The 24,577-nt window shown below is 45.7% G+C and overlaps 1 protein-coding gene across 4 annotated transcripts in view; it reads right to left on the minus strand.

Annotated features, from left to right (window-relative positions):
• The window catches only part of LOC126947181 (40S ribosomal protein S4, Y), a 75,751-nt gene that overhangs the window by 20,965 nt on the left and 30,209 nt on the right, over nt 1–24,577 (minus strand). The window contains exons 1-4 of one of the 4 annotated variants that reach the window (XM_050777906.1): nt 7,000–7,130; nt 6,468–6,545; nt 3,253–3,433; nt 1,460–1,557 (exon numbers count right to left, since the gene is read on the minus strand). In XM_050777906.1, the coding sequence (XP_050633863.1) occupies nt 1,460–1,557; nt 3,253–3,433; nt 6,468–6,545; nt 7,000–7,050 (408 nt within the window). In that variant the 5' untranslated portion in view covers nt 7,051–7,130. Of the gene's footprint in view, nt 1–1,459; nt 1,558–3,252; nt 3,434–6,467; nt 6,563–6,639; nt 6,979–6,999; nt 7,131–7,156; nt 7,183–24,577 lie in introns of those variants that run through there. The other 3 variants (XM_050777908.1, XM_050777909.1, XM_050777907.1) reach the window with 3 other exon arrangements.

A 24,577-nucleotide genomic window follows, 5' to 3' on the forward strand; every position in this document is an offset into this window, starting at 1 on the left:
AAAAATTCACACCAACGGTTGGGTGTGGTGGTTCATGCCTGTAATCCTAGCACTTTGGAAAGCTGAGGCAGGCAGATTACAAAGTCAGGAGTTCAAGACCAGCTTGGCCAATATGGTGAAACCCCACGTCTACTAAAAATACAAAAATTTGCTAGGAGGGGTGGCACATGCCTGTAGTCCCAGCTACTTGGGATGCTGTGGCAGAAGATTAGCTTGAACCCAGGAGGCGGAGGTTGCAGCGAGCAGAGAAGGCACCACTGCACTCCAGTCAGGGTGACACAGGCAGATTCCATCACCAAAAACAAAACAAAACAAAACAGAACAAAACAAAAAAAATCACCGGGGCTACCAATCTGTATTGTCTCTTGAGATCCAAATTCCTTACAAAAGCAGAAACCAGTCATCAGATTTGAGATTTCCCTGTGCTTTCTAGCTTTTGGGCACAACAGAACCCAACAGCCTGGGCAACTGAACACACTTCAGGATGCTAGACCTAGTTCCTATCATCTAAAACAAAGCTTGTGGGAACAATCCACAAAACAGAAGGGACACTGCATCAAGGGACACTACCAAAGAAGTTAAAAATAACCAAACAACTGACTAATTAAAAAACTACCAAGACATGAAAATATTCGTGAATTCTTATAGGGACTCCAATGTGTTTCCCCCAAAGAAACAACTGAGAAAAAGGCAAGCTGGTTAAACGAAGTGGAAACAATGTCCAATAAAACACTGAGATTCATCTGTAGAATGTGTCTCACAGTTAGATGGCATTTGGTCACTGTGCAGGTGATTTGTGTTATGTGAGAAATAAGGAAGAAGTCACCCCATGACCTTAAATCCAGGGAAAAGAGGAACGGATGACTGAGGGGTGATCCTGGTTTCCAAAGAAGTGTTCCCTACACAGAAAAAAGGCAGGTGCTGTCCACACAGAAAGGAACTCCCTTGAAAAGTTTCCCCAGTGATACTGACTTTGGCCATTACATTTGGAGAGGGGGTAGTTTTAGGATTGAGGCAGACATCAGGAAGTCAACAATCTTCTATGTCTAGTGAGTGTGAGGCACCACTACTACTAACATAGTCACAGAAACCTGGCAAAACAGCATATTATCATCATTTCAGAGAAAATGAAGGCTTAAAAAAGGTTCTACATACTGTTGCCCATGGTTACATAATTAATCAATGACAGCGTTCGGATTCTCACCCAGGCCTTCCTGGTTCCAATACCAGACCTTCCTCAGAGAACTGCTTACTCTGTACCCTGCTTCTAAAACAGCCTCGTGTGGAAAATCCATTGACTTGTAACACAGCTGGCAAACCTACGTGCCTGAATTAAACAACCAGACAGACAAGCAGAGACAGCAATTATTCCCAGAATATGTTCTAAATGCTGTCTGACAACCTTAGCAACAGACCTATCTGTATGGAAATTATAAAGCTCACTTAAAAACTCACATACCTTTGCCTCTTCCGCTGTGATACGATGAACAGCAAAACGGCCCTTGGTGTCATAGACCAGGCGGAAATGTTCACCTGTCTTCTCGATGCTGATGACATCTGATCACAAACAAGCATAAGGAACGTTATTAATGTAAAGTTTCTTTGGCCTACACAGCAAGAGCACTCCATGCCAGGCTGAACGTGAGAACATTTTAGCAGCCTGGGGATGCCCCAGTGCTTGATGTGGGTGCTTGAACGAAACCAACCAGCCCCAGTCCTGTCCCAACAAATTACATCCAATAAAAGGAAGTGTCTATATATATGGCTACTCTACTGCTTTCTATGTTGTGTAATGGCTGCTTGCAACTGTGTTCTGGGTTAATGCACTCAGGATGCAGAGAAAACACACATAAGCATACCCACACACACTAGGAAACCAAATGAATGAGCAGTCCTCACATTTAAGCAGCCAAGGCTCAAGGCTCTGCAGGTTGCCCAGTCAATGGCTTGGCAAGCCTCGCCATGACTCTATGACTTCCCTTATCAGGAGTCTTGCCTTGCTTGGGACCTGGGGTTTTGAGCAAAAAAGCAAAATACAAAATGCAGTAAAAAAACAAAAAAAGCAAAGAAGGAAGGAAAGTAGGAAAAGAAGGTCTGTCTTTTCTAATTCAGCAGCTGGATCCTGCAAAGTCTGGTCTGGAATGCCTCTCACCTCTGTAGCTTCCACACCACCTGATAAACCAAACATCCCCCAGCTTTCTGGAAAATACTAGGCTAAAAAATTGTTACAAAGTATTGACCGGCTGGGTGCAGTGGCTCAAGTCTGTAATCCCAGTACTTTGCGAGGCTGACGTGAGCAGATCACAAGGTCAAGGGATAGAGACCATCGTGGCCAGCATGGTGAAACCCTGTCTCTACTAAAACTGCAAGAATTAGCTGGCCATGGTGCCGTGTGCCTGTAGTCCTAGCTACCCAGGAGGCTGAGACAGTAGAATCGCTTGAACCCAGGAGGTGGAGACTGTGGTGAGCCACTGTGCTCCAGCCCGGTGATAGAGCAAGACTCCATCTTAAAAAAAAAAAAAAAAAAAAAAAAAAAAGGTATTGAGCCTGTCGCCATGGAAAGAAAGAGTGAACAAACCACTAGGTCAGAATTCCCCAGTGCCTTTTCCCTACCATCCCTCTCAGCACACTTTTTCTCTAGATGAGTGTGACCCTTTTCTCCCTTCTCCACTCTCCTCTCCTAGCAAGCTGCAAATGCATCGGTGGAGATCTGGCATGGTTAAGTCATCAACAGAGAAAGTGGAAAGACAGGGCCAAAACCCTGTTCACCGACAAAGATTCTCTCCTTCACCAGTCATTAGCCAGACTCCTCTGAGCCCTCTTCTTGGCTGGGCTTCAACCCTGGCCTATGAAGATCTGAACACTAACATGGCTTCTAGAAGCTCAAGATGAGCCCAATCTCTGTCAAAGTGCCTGCCTGAGAAAACTCAAGGCTGCCAAAAGAATTTACTGGTTTTTTTTCAGTCAACACCTGAGGACAGCTCTTCAGTCCGGAACCTAAATTTGATAACTGCCAGCTAGCAGCCACTGCTGGTCTCATCCCATTTACATTACCAACCCCTTTCCAGCTTTTCACTTGAGCCTTGCCACTCTGTCCCTATCCTTCATTCTCCTTCTGAAATGACCAGCAGTAAATCGTGTACAAATCAAAGTTCAGAGTCAGGTTTTGTTTACCGTTGGCAACATGTAAGTCCCACACCTTGCATTTCTCTCAACCTGTTCCTTCTTCAAAACAAAGAGCTCTTTCCTTACCCATGAATCCAGCAGGGTATGTGACATCCACTCGAACCTTGCCATCAATTTTGATGAAGCGTTGCATACATATCTTCTTTACCTCATCTCCAGTCAACGCATACTTAAGTCTATTCCTGAGGAAGACGATCAGGGGAAGACATTCCCTCAGCTTGTGGGGACCTGTCGACGGACGAGGTGCCTGTAGAAGACAATGGCAGGCAAGCTGATCTCTCAAGATCCACCCCTTATGTAATCAGATTGAGTAGATGATTTGCCTTAGTTCAGCATTAGTTGAACTTGTTGAGAAAGAGGAATAAAAGAAGGCAATTATTTCATCGATTTAGAGAGGTATGCCTTGTTAGGAAGATCACACCCCCAACTATGGAAGTCCCATTTTGTGCCCCTTCCTTTCACAAATCCAGGCTCACAACCATCTCCCCATTTTGCCCTGCCCCAAGCACCACCACCACTGGTACTGCCTCCTTAAACTTTCCTTGAATACAACACTACATCCCATGTATCTCGGGTAGAGCTTACACTTTACCCACAACCTACGAAGACATATTCTACTACTTTCTCACCATTCCAGGCCTCAAAGTCCCACACAAGCCCTGCCGATGCTGTTAGACCACGCCTTAACATGGACTGTGTGTCCTTCCCTTTCTTGGCTGCTTGCCAGCTTTAGTTCATCAAATTCATACTGCAACAAATCCTGTAACCTATACTTTTGCAGTTTTAGTGTTATAACAACTTTTGACTATTTGCTACCAGTACATAGAAAGGTCTCAAGTTCTGGGGTTGTACTGTTTTGAACTCCACTCCTCAATTATCTCTTAGGCTCAGACCACACAGGAATCCTTCCTAATGGAGACTGTTCTTAAAGCTGCTTCTACAGCTCCCTCTTTAGCTTCATCCCTTTTAAAATGGACTCACTATCATTAACCACACACTTTCATCAACACTAAGGGGAAAAGAGGGGAGCCCACAATACCGAGGACTAAGTTCCCAGCAAGTCTTCTTTATAAGAGTGCCTTGGCCAAGCACAGCAGCTCAGCACTGTAATCCTAGCACTTTGGAAGGCCGAGGTGAGTGGATCACCTGAGGTCGGGAGTTACAGCCAGTCTAACCTATGTGGAGAAACCCTGTCTTCACTAAAAATACAAAACTTTGCTGGGCATAGTGGTACATGCCTGTAAACCCAGCTACTTGGGAGGCTGAGGCAGGAGAATCGCTTGAACCCAGGAGGTGGATGTTGCAGTCAGCCAAGATTGTGCCATTGCATTCCAACCTGGGAAACAAGACTGAAACTGTCTCCCAAAAAAAAAAAAAAAAAAGTGCCTTGCTTATCCTCTCAACAACAGAGGGAACAGTGGCCCACCAAGGGGGGGTCAGATACTAGGGGGCAGTAGCAGAGGTAAGACCTGGAAGCAGAAACAGACAGGGAAAGGCTGCAAATCCAGGTCCCCAGGCAACACACAGCCAATTTTCTCTCTGAAAATACCAGCATGAGGAACACAAGTTTCTGCTACTCAGTGTTCAGAGTTCCACCTGTCCCAAGAAAAGGCTATGTAATCTATCAAGTTAGTTACCAAGTGCCTACTATGTGGATGTGGACCCTGAGGGCTGCATATTTTCTCTTGGATGCCCCATGTTTATTCCTGCCCAAAAAACTTTTGGTATCTTAATCATCTCGCTTCCGTCTTCTTCTTCACACGGGCTCCCTTTCTATCTCAGAAGAGCCAAAACTTTCTTATGGCTTCAACCACTCTCTTCCATTGTCACCACACCAACAATGTGGAAACTGCCTAGTCTGCCTCTTCTCAGAGGTTTGCCTTCTTTGCCTCTGGGAATGTGTCCTCATCCTGCCAGGTCTTCAAGGTTGAGTTCAAGAGACTCCTGCATTTCTCACACAATTTCCTGCCCTTGTTTCATGGGCTCCTGTAGCCTTTACTGTTAAACCTGTATCATGGGCTCAACGTAAAAAACAGCTACTCCACCCTCTGAAACAAAGGGTAACTTCAAGTTAAATGTATTCGATTACTAATGGGGACTCAGTGCACTGTAACTGAACTCCTTTGTTATGTGGAATTCGGCAGGTTCATTAACCCCCTTAGCTCTGGGCTCTGGGAGTGCCCACTAAATTGGGAAGTTCAAAGAGCAAAGGAGACCACCAGGACTTGATATCCTGGTGTTTTGTTGTTGTTGTTGTTGGCATTTTTAATCCTGCATCTTTGAGAGCGCCAGCTCTAAGAAATGGTTTTGTGGTATGACACAATTTGAATAAATCACAACACACCAGCCTAACAGCTCTTTTGAAAATATTAACCCCTATGATGGGCGCTGTGGCTAACAAGGACATTTTGTGGATAACAGCAAAGTGCTGTAATCTCAGCACTTCGGGAGTGGCCACAGCCGGTGGATCACAACGTCAGGAAATTGAGACCATCCTGGCCAACATGGTGAAACCTGGTCTCTACTAAAATACAGAATTTAGCTTGGTGTGGTAGCTCATGCCTGTAATCCCAGCTACTGGGGAGGCTGAGGCAGGAGAATCGCTTGAACCCAGAGGGAGAGGCTGCAATGAGCCGAGATCACGCCACTGCACTCCAGCCTGGAGACAAGCAAGACTGTCTCAAAAAATAAAAAAAAATAAAAGAAGAATCCCAAACATCTCCCATAGTTCATTACTTTAAGTCTTTCTGATCTCCTGGAAGAGGCTTCATCATTTTACACTCTTTAAAACTGCAGTCGCTCAAAGCCCCATTCATCCTTCCCACGGCCCTATTATTTTTCTCCCAGCCCTCAGCACCTGTGAACATACTGTAACTTCCCTCTCCTCTCAGCAGGATATAAGATTCAGCAAGAGAGAGGGATAGATTTTGTTGTCCAACCATTTTGTACAAGGGTGGGCCCACATAACACCACCTGGTATGTATTAGGCTTTCAATAGTTACTAAAAGATGGCACGCCCAGGTTCTCAGCGACATTATGGATCACAACAGTGCTCAAAGTTGAGGGCGGAGAGCTGTCCGACCCGCAGTTTCCAAACAAGATGTCATAACTTTTTTCTCAGGGTCCTTTTCAGAAGGGAGTAAGGATAAGTTCCTTAAGCGCCAAGTCTTCACCAACGAAAATCCCACATAATAAATAAGCAAACAGTATTCCCACGAAATAGCAAGTCACAGGTAACCAGCATGCATTCCTGACTAAAAATCAAATATAGTTATACTCACAAATACACCCGTTAGTTTGTCGAGCATCCAATGCTTCGGCGCTGCAACACGCTTCAGGTGCTTCTTGGGGCCCCGGGCCTGAAAAGGACACCAAACTTTTTCAGAGAAATTCGTCTCATTTGACAGTAAAATGTCCTCATCTTCAGCTGTAAGAACTGCTAACGAGTAATACCTGATCCGAGGAGAAAGGATAGTCCAGCCTATTTCACGCCCAGTTTTGAGCAAATATTACTTCCTGCCAGATCCCAGAACAAACCCCGCAAAACTCACAGACCTTTGAAAATCTCACGAGTCTCCCTGGCGTCTTTCAAGAGAGCGTCCACAATGCTCTCCAAGCGAATCTGAGATTGCTTTAACGTATGGATATAAGCTAACATGGGTAAAAAGCTAGTGCTGGCCTGCGTAATCAAGGGTGGGCTTGCAAGGTTAGCCGAGGCAGCTTGTCTCTAAGACTCACGTGCCAGCAGCACCCCCGGCCCTCAGTCCGAGCACAAGAGCCAGCTCGGAACCCCCAGCCGCACTCTTCTCAGACCTCCGCTCTCCAAATCGGGTTTCCTGAAAGCAGCACAAGCAGCATTCCCATCCGCCAAGTAGGGGCACCCGAAAAGTGAAAGATCGCCAACGTGGAAAGGCCCTTCTTCAAAAGATGGAGGCCGGTAAGCCCTGAGGGTAGGGCGCAGACGTCTTACCATGACGAAATCCTGCGACGGAAAAGAACCTCTTCTTTTCCGGTGCAACCGTACTCTGTGGTCGTAATCCGCGGGAAGTCAAATGAGTGAGAATTTCTGTTCCGGTTTCCGACTCTAGTAAGTAACCTTTTCCTATTCTACAGTTGTAGAAGTCACACTTAGAACTGAATTTCTTAGCATTTTCAGTTTCTGATACCAATTCACAAGCGTCAGTTGTGCCACCGGACTTTTTGTGTGCTTCCTCCCCTCAGGTCGGCTGAGCTGTGAGGACGCAGTTTACACTCTAAAAATTACCTTTCGCCAACTTTAAAAATATTTAACAGAAGCTCTGAAGGAGCACGATTTAGGAGCCTTAAAAAAAAAAAAAGAAGAAGAAATAACCTATGTGATTCCTTGTGACTGTGACACGTAGTATTGTAAAATCATGATTTGAGAAACAAATAATTCTTTCTGAATTGGGGCCAATTTCACAAGTTTGAGAACGTATTTAAATCGTCTGTATTGTAAACTTTGAAAGAATAGGTTTTACGGGACGTGAATTGTAAGATCAATAATTTGTTTTGGATTAACTTGTGGTGATGGTTGCACAACTCTGTGCGTGTCCCTGAACTCCACAAAATTCTCTTTTAGAAAGGTGAACTCGGCTATGTAAGTTGTACCGCGCGCGTGTGTGTGGTGTTACAGCTTTATTGAGGCCATGTAAAACACAATCAGCCAAATGAAGCTGGACTTAATGTGTACCATTTGACGAGTTTGGACATAGGCGTAAACCCACAGTACCACCATCACAATTGAGGTAATAAACATCTGCATCACCTCCAAAAATTTCCTTGTGTTCTTTTCCGGGTGTTTCTTTTCTTTTTCCTTTCCCTTTCTTTCTTTCTTTTATTGTGTTTTTGAATGAGGCAGGGTCTGGCTCTGTCGCCTCGGCTGGAGGGCAGGGGCGCCATCTCAGCTCTCGGCAGCCTCGACTTCCCAGGGCTTGAGTGTTCCTCCCACCTCAGCCTCCCACAGTGTTGAGACCACAGGCACCTGCCACCGCTTTCCGGATTCCCCCCCCCTCCCCTTTTTTTTTTTGAAACGGAGTTTGGCACTGTCGCCCCGCTGGCATGCAATGGCGCGATCTCAACTCAGTGCAACCTCCACCTCCTGGGTTAAAGCCATTCTCCTGCCTCAGCCTCCTGAGTCGCTGGGATTACAGGTGCCTGCCACCAGGCCCAGCTATTTTTTTTTTTTTTTTTTTTTTTTTTTTGTATGTTTAGTATAGACGGGGTTTCACTGTGCTGGCCAAGTGATGTCAGACTCCTGACTTCGTGAACCACCACAGTCTGCTTTCAAAGGTGCTGGGATTACAGGCGTGAGACACCAAATCCGGCCTCCGACTTTTGTTTTTTCTGTAACTGTGGAGAGAACACAATACAGTAAGATCGACCATTTTTACCAATTTGTAAGCGCATTAACAGCGCCTGAAGTGTTTTTCTTGTTGTTTTGTTTGTTTTTGCATTCAATTCCTTGACTCATGTCTGTGCCAGTGTATGTGCCAGCTAGCAAGACAGCAGACTCCACACTGTTTGCTCTGTACTAGGAGTCACCTATCCTATTCTGAGACTCCTAGACTTCTTTTGTCATTTCTCAGGTCCCCTTGCTGATTTTGTGGTAGCAGTTATTACGAAATTATTTTAGGCAAATAGAGAGCAGTTTTCATTTTTTTAAAACCTGCTCCAGTAAAGTTTCTTATCTAGAAGGAAAGCCCGGGCTTTTAGAGCTTGGGCTCTTAGAGCTTGGCTGGCAACATTTGATATGCAAATGCAGGCCATTAGAAACTGAGTCCACCCAAACATGGAGATTCCTGTGCCCTCTTGCCCTTGCCCTGCATGTTCCTGGCAACATGGCCACCCCCACATATCCCCATGTGCATAGAACATCATGGCATCGTTTATTTGCACAGTAAAAGACTAGAGTAGCCCATGGCTTTTCCATGAGCTAAGTGAATGACATGCCTGGTCAAACCAATCCACTGCGCCCTCTACAAATCAGACACCTCCTCCTCCAGCCTCTGCACATACCTGGCTTGTTTCCTCCCCACCTGGGTTCCATCTCTTGGGTTTGGAGTTCCCCTCCCTCTTTCTCTGTACAGGGGAGCTTCTTCCTTCTTCCTTGTTTCTTGCCTGTTAAACTCTCTGCTCCTTATAACTCTACCTGTGTTCTGTTGCTTTATCTAATTCAATGTGAGACAAGAGCTCTGGTGTTGATAGCCTCATCGGAGCCCTATCAATTTCAGTTCCGGTCCTGGACAGCCCTCTGAGAGCCCTTAACCTTAATTGGGCTGATTCCTTCCACTCTCTGTGGCAGACAACTCACTTTTCTACTCTTTTGCCCATGATTTTCCTTTTTTATTGTTCTCCCCCAAAAAAGCATTCACTCCTCCAGATATAACACTGCTGAATACTGCTCTCTGACAAAAACAGGCTTTTCTGATTGAATCATTTTCAGAAGACTGTTAGTCAAATACATATGTGGACATGAGGAGAGCCCTTACCAGCCAATTATCCTTATTAAATTCTGATCCACAGATGCTAGGGGAGAGCGATTTGAACAATAATAAGATTTCCTGCACAGCTGACTCTGCATGGATTACTCTTTCTCCGTTGCAATTCTCCTGTCTTGATAAATCAGTTCTGTCTAGGCAGCTGGCAAGGTGAACCTGTTGGGCGGTTACAGAGCTGCATCCCTAAGCATGTCCATGACCTCCTAGAGCCTGGAGACCTTCTACTGTCCTGTCTGGGAGGCAGCCAGGCAGTTCCTGCTGATCTTCCAGCCTCTGGCCTTCCCCTGTCCCTGGAGAGCAGCAGCTCTGCCTAGTACTGAGCCACCTGGAGCTGCTGCCCTGCTGTCAGCCTGATTCCCCTGGCCCTCCCTGCTGCCTCAGCACATCCTGTCTGCTGCAGCTGCTTGGCTGACTGGGTAAGGGTGTGCTCCATCTGTGGGTTGAGACCTACTCAGTGCCCAGATGAGGACATATGGCAAACGAATTGTAACTAGATCTGTGCCTGGGTGATGGTGCACCACCCTTCTGCTGGATCGGGCTCCTGAGCACTTGAAGCACAGAGAAAAGGGAAGCAGAGGCACTTCCCTCGGGACCAGATGAAAAGAGTAGGTAATTTTTCCATGCAAAATGATTGGTAAAAATTCCTGTCCGCCTGAGGTTTGGTTTTTAAAAATCCATTCATTGTGTTTCTTAACAGGAAAATTTCAGAGAGTGCAGCTGAGCAAAAATTGCACCAAGGAGAAACTCACAGCTAACAGTGTGTGTATGTGTGCACGCCTTTTTATTTTTTTAGGTGGAGACTGGCTCTGTCTTCCAGATTGGAGTGCAGTGGCACCATTGCGCCCCACTGCAACTTCCTCATCCCAGGTTCAAGCGATTCTCCTGCCTCAGCTTCCAGAGTGGCTGGGACTACAGGCATGCAACAGGACACCCGGCTCAATTTTGTATTTTCATAAAGAGGGGGTTTCACCATTTTGGCCAGGCTGATCTCAAACTCCTGATCTCAGGTGCTCTGCCCACCTGGGGCTCCCAAAATGCTGGGATTACAGGACTGAGTCCCCGCAAATTCTTTCCTGTTTTGCACCATATGTTATCTCCTGCGTGTTTTGTGACCTTAAATCCCCTCCTTATCCAGGCTTTTGAGGCTTCGTTTTTCCACCATAGGTGTGCAAACTGCAGCCCGTGAATGAAATCCTGCCCATATTCTAAGGCCCATGAGCTAAGAATGGTTTTACATATTAGGTTTTCGTTTGTTTGTTTTGAGACAGAGTCTCATTCTGTTGTCCAGGCTAGGATCATAGTTCACTTCAGCCTCAACCTCCTGGGCTGAGACTACAGGTGCATGCCACCACACATGGCTAATTTTAAAATTTTTAGGTAGAAATGGGATATCACTGTGTTGCCTAGGCTGATTTCCAACTCTTTGGCTGTAGAGATCTCACACCTCAGCATTCTAAAGTTTTGGGATTACAAGCCTGAACCACCTCACCTTGCCTCAAAATGTTTTTAGAAATCAAAAGAAAAAAAAAATCCTGGCGTGTGAATATACATGAAACTTAAAAGTTAGTGTCCACACATAAACTTTGATGGGGCATGCAGCTATGTTGTGTACTGCAGCCTGGGTGACAGAGTGAGACCCTGTCTCAAAACATAAAAATAAATAAATACAGAAGTTCTTGCTCTGTCACTCATGCTAGAGTGTGATGGTGCAATCTTGGCTCACTGCAACTTCAACTTCCCAGGCTCAAGCAATCCTCTTGCCTTAGCCTCCCAAGTAGCTGGGGCTACAGGTATGGGCCACGCCTGGCTGTATCCCACATTCCTTGACTCATGACCTCTTCTTCCATCTTCAAAGCCAGCAACTGTGGTTTAAGTTCCTTCTTATCTCTGGTTCTCTGCAGCTGACAGTCTGCTTTCCGGGATTCTGGCAGTTACATTGAGCCAACCCAGCTAATCCAGTATAACCTCCTCATTTCAAACATCCTTAATGTCACCTGCAAAGTCTCTTTTGCCATATAAGGGAACATATTCACAGGTTCCAGAGATTAGGACAAGGACATCTTTAGGGAAACTTATTTGGGTTATCACAAGTGTTTGTCCGCTTTAACTTATATACATAGTTTCATCCAGCTGTGGTGTGTGGTGACTCACACCTGTAATCCCAGCACTTTGGGAGGCTGAGGCAAGAGGATGGTTTGAGACCAGGAGTATGAAACCAGCCTGGGCAACATAGCAAGACCCCATCTCTACTAAAAATAAAATTTAAAAAAAATTAGTGGAGCATGGTGATATGTGCTTATTGCCCCAGCTATTTGGGAGACTGAGGGAAACGTGTCACTTGAGCTCAGGAGTTTGAAGTTACGGTAAGGACTCATAATGCCACTATACTCCAGTATGAATGACAGAGAGTAATCCTGTCTATTATAAAAAGAAAAAACACCCCCATAGTGTCTTATCTCTTAGATCAGCAACCTCCAACCTTTTTGGCAGCAGAGACCAGTTTCATGGAAGACAATTTTTTTCCCCCATGGATTGGTGCTAAGAATGGTTTTGGAATGATTCATGTGCATTACCATTATTGTGTACTTTATTTCTGCTATTATTACATTGTAATATATAATGAAAAAATTTTACCACTCACCATCATGTAGAATCAGTGGGAGCCCCAAGCTTGTTTTCCTGCAACTAGACAGTCCTATTTGGGAGCAATAGGAAAGAATGACAGATCATCAGGCATTAGATTTTCATTAGGAGCCTGCAACCCAGATCCCTCACGTGTGCAGTTCACAAATAGGGTTCACACTGCTATGAGAATCTAATGCCACTGCAAATCTGACAGGAGGTGGAGCTCAGGTGGAGTGATGGGAGTGGCTGTAAACAAAGATGAAGCTTCACTTGCTAGCCTACTGCTTACCTCCTGCTGTGTAGCCAGTTTCTAATAGGCCATAACCCATAGTGGTTCATGGCCTGGGGGTTGCAGACACTTGTCTTAGATTAATCACAGCTCCAAGCTCGATTTCATGTAAAATCTTCTTCCTCCAACCAGGGCCTGTGGGACTGGGCCATAGAGGGGCACAGGCAGGGACATTACACTGCTTATATGTTGCCCTGTCAAGGTGGTCACCCCCATGTGGGCTGGGATCTTCATGTCCCCAGTGCCGAGAATGGCACGATCTTTGCTCAGTAAACATTCAGTGTACACTGAGTGAGACATACTGTGCTGGTACAACTTTATTATTCTTTAATTGAGATATAACTTAAATAGTGTAACAGTCACCTTTAAAAGTGTGCAGTTCAGTGGCTTTTAGTGCCATCTGCAGAGTTATACATCAGTTAGCATCACTACTAATAGTTCCAAAACATTCCCTCCATCCCAAAAAGAAATCCTGTACCTATTAGCAGCTACCCCAATGTCAGTGGAATCATACCATATGTACACCTTTTGTGTTTGGCTTTTCACTCAGCATTCTATTTCTGAAGTTTACCCACACAGCAGCACACATCAGTACTTCATTCCTTTCAAGTGGACGTTACCTTTGCACATGCTGATGGCCATCCTGTAAGTTCAGGTTGTAGAAAGTGTCTGCTATCACTGGCCCCTCTTTCTCTGTAGAAAATGTATACCCGAAGGCAATTCCCAGAGTGATGGTGCTGATGGTCCAGCACATTTCTCCACCCTCCCTGAGCATAGGATGCTGGTAAATCCCACTGCTGGGGACTCCTGATTGTGCTCAAATTGAAGACAGCCAGACCTGCAGGGCAGGCCCAGCATTGTGGGAAGGTGGAGGCAGGCTTGGATTGCCAGCCTGCCCTGAAGAGCAGCGTAGTAGCAGAAAGCAGCCGGTCCTGACGTCTGCCCAGCCCTAAGCATAAGGGCACAGGCAGGCTGAAACGGATTTCCTTGTTCACCCCACTGAGGAGAGCAACCCACAGCTGTGAGAAAAGGATCTGAGCAAGGCAAGGCAGGTAGTAATGTGCCAGATGTTTGGATTCAGGGTTCAGACTTCTTGAGCCTCAGAACATCTTCCTGGGATAAGGCTAAAGGAGGAATAAGTGGGGAGGCTGGGTGGGTTTGCAGAACTGGAAGGAGCACCTGGCAAGTACCATACTTGTGAGGTGGTGTCTTAGTCTTTCCAGACTGCTGTAGCAAACATCACAGACTGGCAGTGGCTCATACACAACAGAAATGCATTGCTCACAGTCCTGCAGGCTGGGAGTTCAAGATCAAGGCATGGAAGATTCAGTATCTAGTGACAACACACTTCCTGGTTCCTAGACGGTATGTTCTTTCAGTTTCCTCACATGGTGGAAGGGGTAAGAGAGCTCCCTGAGGTCCCTTTTATAAGGGCATTCATCCCATTCATTAGGATCCACCCTCATGACCTCATCACCTCCCAAGCCCCCACCTCTTAATACCATCCCCTTGAGGATTAGAATTTCAACATGAATTTACGGGGACATGAACATTGAAACCATAGCCAACAAGAAAAGAAAAATGCCGTCAGAGTGTATACTTTCATGAGAACTTCCTATTCTGTGATATTATCAAGATGGGTCCTGTTTAGATCAAGTCTCAGAAACTGCAGTCACTCTCACTAGGATAGCTACAATCAAAATTGTAAAATAGGCTTACCAAAGATATGGAGAAGTTAGAACCCTTGCACATTGCTGGTAGGAGTGTAAAATGGTACAGATGCTGTGGAAAGCAGTTAAGCGGTTCCTCAAAATCATGAACGTTGAAATATCTGACCCAGCAATTCCACTCCTACATATACACCCAAAGAAGTGAAAAGAGAAACTCAAATACTTTTTTTTTTTGGAGAACTGGCTTCACTCTGTCCCCTAAGCTGCAGTGCAGTGGTGCAGTCATAGTTCGCTGCAGCCTCAACCTCCCAGGTTCAAGCAATCTCTTGTCTCAGTCTCCTGAGTAGCAGGGACTGTAGGCACACACCACCATGCTGGGCTAATTTTTTACTTTTTTGCAGAGATGGGGTCTGGCTGTGTTAATCAGGCTTGTCTCGAACTCCTGGACTGAAGTGATCCTTCCACTCTGGCCTCCCAAAGTGCTGGTATTACAGGCATGACCCACTATGCCTGGCCTTAAACTAATCCTTGTACATGAGACATATTCACAGCAGCACTACTTACAGTAGGCAAAAGGGTAAACAAATTAAATGTCCACTGAAGGATGAGTGGGGTCTGATGATACAATGGAATGATATTTAGTCACAAAAAGGAATAATGTACTGATCCATGCTACAACATGGGTTTACCTGTTATAGTGAGTGAAGGATGCCAGATGCAAAAGGCCACACAGTATATGCTACCATTTACAGGAAATGTCCAGAACAGGCAAATCCACAGATACATAAAAGCAGGTGAGAGAAAAGGGAATAATGGCTTAATTGATACCGTATCTCTTTGGGGGATGATGAAAACATTTGGTTGGCCAGGCACGCTGACTTATGCCTGTAATCCCAGCACTTTGGGAGGCGAAGGCAGGAGGATCACTTGAGGCCGGGAGTTTGAGACCAGCCTGGGCAACTTGGTGACATCTCATTTCTACAAAAACACAGAAACAAAAACAACCATTATGGTGTTTTCAGTGGTGATGGCTGCACAATGTTGTGAATGTACTAATTGCACTGAATTGTTCACCTTAAAATAGTTACTTTTCTGTGATGTTATTTCCACTTCAATGAAAAACAACCAACCAACCTTAGCAGCATGAGGAAACTCTTTGCTGAGGGGATTTCCTTTGTGTACATTTTCCTGACCCATCCAGGGTGCAGGAGCTGGCCTTGCTCTTCCAGGCAGGGCTCTCTGCCCTGCTGTGCTGTGGTCACTGTTGTGCTTGCCCCCTAGCACCATCCTGCTGCACCATATCATGGCATGGAGCCTGACCACCGTGCTCTAGGGTGAAGGGAAACACCATGCTCTACCCTTTCATGTCCAGGGACTCCAGTACCCTAGGCAGCTCCATCCCTGACCCCTCATTGCAGGGGGCCTCTTGCAAGGAATGCAGAGACCCTGACCCACAGAGTGGGCTCCTTGGAGGTCAGGTCTCAGGGCCACGTGAGGCCACGCTCACATCCCAGACATGGAGAGCTGACTCCAATAGCCTGACCTCTGGAATCATTCTCCCCTGCTTCTGCTTTTCTTATTTGTGTGCATAGGGCCTGTGCACACAAGCATGCATATGAAGCTTTCAGTATATCTCCCTCCATGTAAGTCTGCATGCAGAATTTTTGTGTATTCCCAGCACCCATATATGTGCACTTTTAAATTTTTGTTCTTCAAGCTTCCTCTAAATGATCAGGTGAGCTTAGCATTCATGGATTGAGTGTAGGATAATGTGGAAGAAGCCAAGGGGAGCCTTGGGAAAAGCCCATTCAACAGCTCGGCTTTCTATGCTTTCTCACCTCTCTTCCGTCACGCACAGAGAGGGAGATGTGGCTGCTGAAACTGTACCAAACAACAGAGACACAGGTAGATGTAACCCCTGTAATTGTCTTAGGCATTCCCTCAAGTTTACATTCCTGTCTGTGCAACCCTCAGTTGTAAAACCAAGGTCCTTCCAAGGATATATAGTCTAACTTCCAGTAGAAAACTGGAAAACGGCAATAAACAGTGTCTTTATCTGTGATTTTATAACAGGGATCAGCACATTGCAGCCCTCAGGACAAACCTAGGCCACATCTGTTTTTGTAGATAAAGTTTTATTGGATTACAGCCACACCCATTTCTTTATGTACTGCCTGTGGCTGCTTTTGCACTACATTAGAGTTGAGTGGTAGTTGCAACAGAGACCACAGTGTGGCCCAGGATGCTAAAAATATTTACTATGTGTTCCTTTACAGAAAAAATTTGCTGACCCATGGTGTAGATCATTTCTGTGTCTCTCTTTTCTGGCTTCTTGCAGCATCTCAATTAGATGTCTCCAAATGGGTGTTGTCATGTCAACTGTAAATACAAGCAGGGAGCTCAGTGATAGATCTATCTATATGGTCTGTTTTCCTAGGGAACTTTAAGAGGACAGATGCAGTATCAACAGCTGTTATAACAGAATGTACCTAGTTGGAAAGTGAGTATCTGTCACACTCTCTTGCCTATGGTACCCTGGAGATTCCTGGCAAAGTTGCATCTGAGCCTGAGGGTGCCATTACTGCAGGGCTCACAGGGAACCCTGAGATGCTCCTAGGGTCTTAGGGAGTTGCTCCTTTTAAGTATTTTATCTGTAATGATGTCTTCATCCTCACATTGCATGATGCAGGGCCCTTCACACACACAGCCTCACTCTCCTATGTGTGATTTCCTTTCTGTGTTTGCATTGGAGTCACTTCTCTTCCTTGTTTCTCTTTCTACTCTCAAGGCTTTTCAGGCTGAATTTTAGCCTCTATAGCTGAGGATAAAACCACCTCTTAAAAGAAGGTGGCAGTGTTGAGAGGTGTTGTGGTAATCCTTCCTATGGCAAGAGGAGACGGGTATAGAATTTTTCATACCTGCTTTATCATTATTATTATTATTATTTCCACTTTCTCCCTCCTTCCCTCTTCTGGTTTGACCACTCTGTGAATATTAAGAGTACTTTCATCTATTTTTGGCATCCCTTCTTCTGATGCCATGAGACTGTTTGTTCAGTTACTTTTCTGCCTCCTCTTTGGTTGGGCTGGAGCACTCCTCCTGCCCCTTGGCCTTCAGTTCTCTCTTCCTCTATGACATTTTGCTTCTTTCCTACATTAAGCATTTCCCATCTTATAGTTGTTACATTGGTAACATATGTTTGTGAGGCCCTCAGCACATTCTATGGTGAACAGTGATTCCTATGACCCATCAGTAGAAATCATTTTCCTTTTCCCTGACAAGAACCTCTGAAATTGTTGTTATCCATAACCATGAGAACACATTTTCTCTGAAATATGTACATTTTGAGTTACTCAAGCCCAAGAACTGTATCTTATTCATGTTACTGCCCAAAGCCATGTAGTAAGCACTCAAACCTAACTACTTAATGAAGTGCCTTTGTCTTTACTTAAATTGTGTTTTTTCATTGAGACTCAGTGCAGGGAATCCAACATCCTAAAGAGTCATTTCTTTTCAGACATTTTCCCATTGGGGACCTTTAAAAGCTCCCTCCAATGGAACACCTTAGAGGACCTCCCATTTCTGAGACAAAAACATGGTTGATCTTCCTTACCTACAATTAACTGCTTGTTCCAGACATGAGAAATGACTCACATTTCCTTTGGGCAGTCAGAAGCAGATTTATGCATTTCCTTTGTTGTTCTCATCCTCTTATCTTGGCTTCCAGATAAGTGGCCAAAGCTTTGTTTTTGAGAAGAATGACTTGGCTTTCCTCTCTCAGTTGTGAGCCGGGCCTAACCATGCCATCGCCCACTATGTCACCATGTACCTGCCCCTGCTGCTGGTCCTCATGGCCAACCCCATCCTGTTCCAAAGACAGTGACTACAGATAAATAGTAGGAAAGCTCTCTGGGGACACGGCCACTGGGAGTGGCCCCACGCCTTGGGTTCAGACAGTGACACATGTTGTCTCCTGGAATTATTCAGGACAGTTGACTTTATTTGTCATCCTTCAGAGGTATCAGCGGAATACAGCCACAGAAAGTGAGCAGGTTCAATAAATGAAAATGTAAGGCTCTTCTGGCTCAAGTTCTGTGCCATCATTCGTTAGCTCAGCACTAGGACTCGGTGACTTTTCATTTCTCCCCTGGGATCCTGCTGGGTTGGCTCCAGGACTGCACTTGGAGCTCTGTGGAGGTGTGTGAGGAACAGGAGAGGAAAGAGAAGAGGGAAGGGACTCAGTGCAGACTGAGGAGGCTTCAGTCCCATAATGCACTTGGCTGATGTCTTTTCTCAAGAAAGAAAACAGGGAGGGGAGCACAGGAAATCAGTAAAGGGCAATGGTTAGAAAAGGATAAGAGGAATGGAGCTCTTGACAACATCCTTGGAAAAGACTTCTGGGCTGGGGCTGATAAACTGCAGTTGAGCGCCTACTTCCTCCTCTAGGAAGTGTGTCCTGGAGTGAACCCCCAACCTCCTCATGTTAGCAGTGGTAAATCCACATATCTCTGAAGGAACCTCACTTCATGCCTCCTCAGAGGAAAGATTTCCACTGAAAGGCATAAAGCAGAGTGACAGACTGAGGCATGTTTCAGAGCAAGAGGGAAAGTTTATTAAAAATCTTTAGAACCAGGAACAAAAGAAAGTAAAGTACACTTACCTGGAAGAGTGCCAAGCGGGCAACTTGAGAGAATCAAGTGCACTGTTTATTTAGCCCTTGACTTGGGGTCTTATATGTTAACATGGTTTCTGTGGTCTTGCATCCCTTCTTCCATGATTCTTCTCTTGGAGCATGCTGTATGCTTGCACAGTGGCCTGCTAGCATTTGGGAGGGGCCACATCCGCAGTGTGTTTCTTGGAGTTGTACGTATGCTCATTTGAGGCAGTCTCCTCCCTTACTAGTCGAGTGTTCCTAGAAGAGGGTCAGTTTACCAACCACCTGACAATCACTTGATGGTCACCTCACATGCCTGGGGAGGTAGATTTTCCTGCCATACTCATGTCTGTCTGACTACCTACTGTAACAATCCAGAAGGCAAACCACAATCAAAGCAATGTCTACCAAGGGGTCCAGTGAAAGCAAGAGCAAACTGGTCAGTAGGTCATGACAACAGTTTTTGTTTCTTTGTTTTTTAACAGTCAAGGCATTTTCTAGGTGGTGGGCCAAAGAATGAAAGCATCTGCTTTTTAGGAGAGTGGTTTTAAGAAAGTCAAAACTTTGGCACAAAAAATGCCCAGAAAAAGTTTCACCAGAGGGTCCTTTTTCACCATGACAACATTCCTGCTCATTCATCTTATCAAACAAGGGCAATTTTGCAAGAGTTTTCAGGGAAATCATTGGGCACCCACCTTATAGTCCTCATTTGGCTCCTTCCAGTTATACAGCCAAGATGACTCCCAGATTAGGACACCAAGCATCAGCAGCTGATACTTATGCAGGTGGCTTTGACCTGGCAAGTGGAGCTGAATGAGATGGTGAGTGAATGCCTTCTCATGGTAACTTGACAGGCACTCGGCCAGGCCTAGGTACTGGGGACAGAAAAATTACCATCAGGGTATGTGGTAGGGCAGTCTAGCGACTGATGAGACAATAGTGCAAACATATGAACAAACAAGATGACAGCAAGCCTCGGTTCTGAGTGACTTCCCCATAAGGCTGATTGCTCCAGAGAATGTGGCTTGTTTTGTTGGTTAGTGTTTTGAAGATGGCAGGTGATTGAGTACCTTAGGGGTGCTACAGGAATGATGGAGTGAACAGAAAGTGCTTGTGATGATGGGAGGGAAGTTCTTGAAGAGTTGTGAGGGAACTGGGATGTACAGCCAGGAGTGTGCGTTGGCCTGTGAGAAGGAGGTGACAGCAGAGGTGTAACTTGGAGCGAAGGTTTGGTAGAAAGAGCAGACCGTTCCCATCAGATAGGTTCTATTTGATTTTGGTTCACTGACCAGCGCTTATTAGTCTCAACATAAAAAACTATTTTGCTTTGTTTGGCAGGGTCTCACTCTGTCACTCAGTATAGAGGGAAGTGGCACCCTTGCCTGGGTAACTGCAGGTTTCAACTTCCTGGGCTTAATGATCCTCCCACTTCAACCTCCCAAGCTGCTGAGACCCCAGGCTCTTGACACAATGCTCAGCGAAGTTTTTTGTAGAGATCTGCTCCCACTGTGTTGTCTAGTTTTAAAAAACTTTTAATAGTCTACTCATTCCACCCATTTTAGACTGAGATATCATCATCATCATGAGTAGGTATCATTACAGAAGAGTGCATACTTCCATCTGTTCACTTCCTGCAGCTTCTTTAAATAAGTATCTTCTACATGACGATAACTGTTCCTAAGAAAAGTCCCATTCTGCAGAGCATTCACCTCATGTTCTGAAGGTTGATCCTATAAATATCATTTGCCTCTCTCCCTGCTGTTCCCTCTCCCTGTTTGTCTCCAGAGGGGAATGATAACCTCTTCTTGCTTTCCTTAACATTCCTTGGATGAGACACTCCAGAGACAAAGAACCCAGACTGGAAAAAAACTGTTTGGCACAATCAGTCTTTTTGAAGCACATACATCTGTTCCCCCACGCTTTTTACACTTTTACAGTACTTCAGAAATGACTTGCAGGTTTCCGCCAATAACCATGAACAGCCAGCTTCCACCAGTGCACAGAAAGCTTTCTATGAACATGAAGAATGTCCTCCAATATCCTTTTGAAACAGCACCAAGATGGGGGCAGTAAAAAAAAAAAAAAAAAAAAGAGAACTTGGCTGGGCACTGTGACTCACTCCAGTAATATCAGCACTTCGGGAGGCCGAGGCAGATGGATCACCTGAAGTCAGGATTTCCACACCAGCCTGATGAATATGGTGAAACTCCATCTCTAAAAATACACAAATTAGCTGAGCATGATGGCTGTCACCTATAGTCTCATCTACTCAGGAGGCTGAGACAGGAGAATTGTTGCAACCCAGCAGGGAGATTTTTGATAGAGATAAGTTGCTGACACTAGTCTTGAACTGCTAGGCTGCTGGGCTGAAGCCATCTTGCCACCTCTACCTCCAAGGTGTCTGGGATGAAATGCAGACACCACCATGCCCAGTTAATTTTTTTTTTTTTTTTTTTTTTTTTTTTTTTTTTAATAGAGAGGGTTTCCCAAGCTTGTCTTGAACTCCCAGGCTCAAGCAAACCTCTGGCCTTGGCCTCTCAAAAGTGCTGGGATTACAGGAATGTTTCACCATGTCAGATGTCCTATACACTTTTTTGTTTTTGTTTTTGTGTTTTTGAGATTGAGTTTTGCTCTTGGTGCCCATTCTGGAGTGCAATGGCACGATCTTGACTCACCGCAACCTCCACTTCCTGGGTTCAAGCGATTCTCCTGCCTCAGCCTCCCGAGCAGCTGGGATTACAGGCATAAGCCACCATGCCCAGCTAATTTTGTATCGTTAGTAGAGACATGGTTTCTCCATGTTGGTCAGGCTTGTCTTGAATTCCTGACCTCAGATGATCCACCTGCCTCGGCCTTCCAAAGTGCCGGGATTCCAGGCATGAGCCACCAAGCCCAGCCAGTTCTATGCACTTTTAATCCAACAGTTCCTTCCCACATGTACACCCATTAAAAGGCATTTCTCTCTGCATATGAGTGGAAGTGGAGGGAGGGATAAATTCAAGAAGTGAAGCCTCAGCTGTTACGGAGTTCAAGCTGGGTAATGACTGACTTAGATGGAAGATGGGTGACCAAAATGCACACACAGACAGATACACACATGCAAGGGAAATGAGAGCCAAGTGCTGAGCAGCAGGAACACAAACAACACAGGCAAAATCCTGGCTGGGGCTCCTGATCCACTGCAAACAGCCAGGTATCTAAAAGCACAGGGTGAGCACTGGAACCTGCAGATCTGGACACCTGGGGACCCTGAGGAGAAACCCTGGAGGATAAGGTTCAAAGTACCCAGGGACCAAGGCAGAAAAGGACACACTGAGACAGACACAACCACTTGCAGCAAAGGTTCAGCTGGGAAACAGCCTGCCCAGGAGAAATGGGGCAGGATCCTTTCTGCGGGGTGACAGTAGAGTCCCATATGCCCCAGACAGTCCCACTATCTGATGCCTATTGTCCTGGCCTACCAATTAACTGATTTCACACTGAAAATTAATTTTCTAAATATTTTCAAACTCTTGAGGGCTCCAGTTTGGATGATAAACTGTATGGTCATGCTGCTTTCTAAGGACACGGAGTTTTGAAGGGTGTGAATGGGACAGTGACAAGCCACCTGTGTGCTCTGTGTGGTATGGGTGGCCCAGGAAATGGAAGGGAAGACGTGTGATGGCCAAGGAACAGGCTGCTGTGAAATCCCAGGGACGGTGGAGGGGGCTGGCTAGAGAGGGGCTGACAGAGTGTGAGCCTGCAAAGGTGTCTATGAGAATGGATATGTGTTCCAGGAGTAGGCTGCGGGGGTGGCCAGGAGGGCAGACAAGGCCTGTTGAAGAGGGGGCTATGAGCATGCTTATGTGTCTATGAGCATGGATATGTGTTCCAGAAGGCTGCTGGGAGAATCTGGAAAGGGTGGAGTGGACCGGTTGGAGAGGAGGTTGAGAGTGTGAGCAGGCTTAGGTGTCTGTGAACAGGGATATATGACCCAGGAGCAGCCTGCTAGAAGAGCCCAGGGAGGGCAGAAGGGGCCTGCTGAAGAGGGAGATGAGAACATGCTTGGGTGTCTGTGAGCATGGATGTTTGTGCCAGGAGCAGACTGCTGGGAGAGACCAGGGATGGTGGAGGGACCACTGAAGAGAGGACTGAGAGAGTATGAGTATACTTAAGTATGTGTGAGTGTGAATGTGGGTACCACAGATAGTGTGTGCAGCTGTATTAAAAACTTGAGGGCAGGCTGGCTGCAGTGGCTCACGCCTGTAATCACAGTACTTTGGGAGGCTGAGGCGGGCGGATCATGAGGTCAGGAGATCAAGACCATCCTGGCTAACACAGTGAAACCCCATCTCTACTAAAAATACAAAAAAATTAACCAGGTGTGGTGGTGGGCACCTGTAGTCCCAGCTACTCGGGAGGTTGAGGCAGGAGAATGGGGTGAATCTGGGATGCAGAGCTTGCAGTGAGCCGAGATCTTGCCACTGCACTCCAGCCTGGGCGACAGAGGGAGACTGCATCTCAAAAAAACAAACAAACAAACAAACAAACAAAAAGCAGATCTGTCCAGGGTTACCGGGAGAAATAAGTTTACACCAGAAAAAGAGAGTCCCTTTGGAGCCAGGAGATATTAACAGGACAATATGTTCCTGTGCTCTAAAAGTGCCTTCCTTTGGGGTGGGAACCCTTGGGACAGGGGTGGGGAGAGGTGAGCACTAGAGGATGAGGACAAAAGAATTTACAAAAATTTACATCGGTTAAGTTACTGGCATGATAGCAAATTTACAGGGACTGTGATCATCCTCTCCTGCTTTAACAGGGGACCACACCAACCATGGAAAGATATTCTAGTTGCTGGTGAGAAAAAGGCAAGACACCATGAGCCCTCCTAGGCTCACAGTTGATGTGCTCTGCATTTTCTGGAAGAGGCAGACAGGCCAGCAGCCACTGTCGGGGGTGTGGCATTCGCAAGGGCAATGGGAGCTCAAGAGGTGCCATGAATCTTCCTCACGGTGTGCAGAGGACACATAAATGGGCCTGGAGGGTGGACACGCATCTGTGTCAGACTGAGGGCTGCTGTGACAGTATAAGGCAAGGAGTGTTCCAGGAAGGTCTTAGCATGGATTGAGGTGCTTAGTCGCATGTGTCTTTAGGATAGAGACACATGGCATTTTTGGACACTAGCCCAGGAGGTCGAGGCTAATAAATGTGTTTAACAGTGTACCACCAATTGCAGAAGTAAGGTAGAGATCATAGAAATTGGAGAATTTGAGAGATATTTGATGAAAGACTAGAAAGAGCCTCAGAGCCCACACTGAAGAATTTGTTAAGTTGGTTATTGTTCATATTGTTGTTCTTTGGTATATAGTGGGAACATTTTCAGTCTCTGCTTACTTTTAGGATTTCTTTTGTCATTGGTTTTGATGTTTGATAACTACATGCCTAGGTGGGTAGGTGTGTTTCTGTTTATATTTATTCTGCTTAGGATTTCCTGAGCTTCTCAAATTAAATGATGATGTTTTCCACCAAATTTAGAAAAACATTGGTGATTATTACCTCAAATGAGTTTCCTGTTTCATTGTTTCTTCTTTCCCTATTGTGCACATATGTTTAGGCTGCCTGATATTGTCCCATAGGTCAGTAAGCCTCTATTCAT

This window comes from Macaca thibetana, chromosome Y (assembly GCF_024542745.1).
Source record: "Macaca thibetana thibetana isolate TM-01 chromosome Y, ASM2454274v1, whole genome shotgun sequence".
Classification (NCBI taxonomy): domain Eukaryota; kingdom Metazoa; phylum Chordata; class Mammalia; order Primates; family Cercopithecidae; genus Macaca; species Macaca thibetana.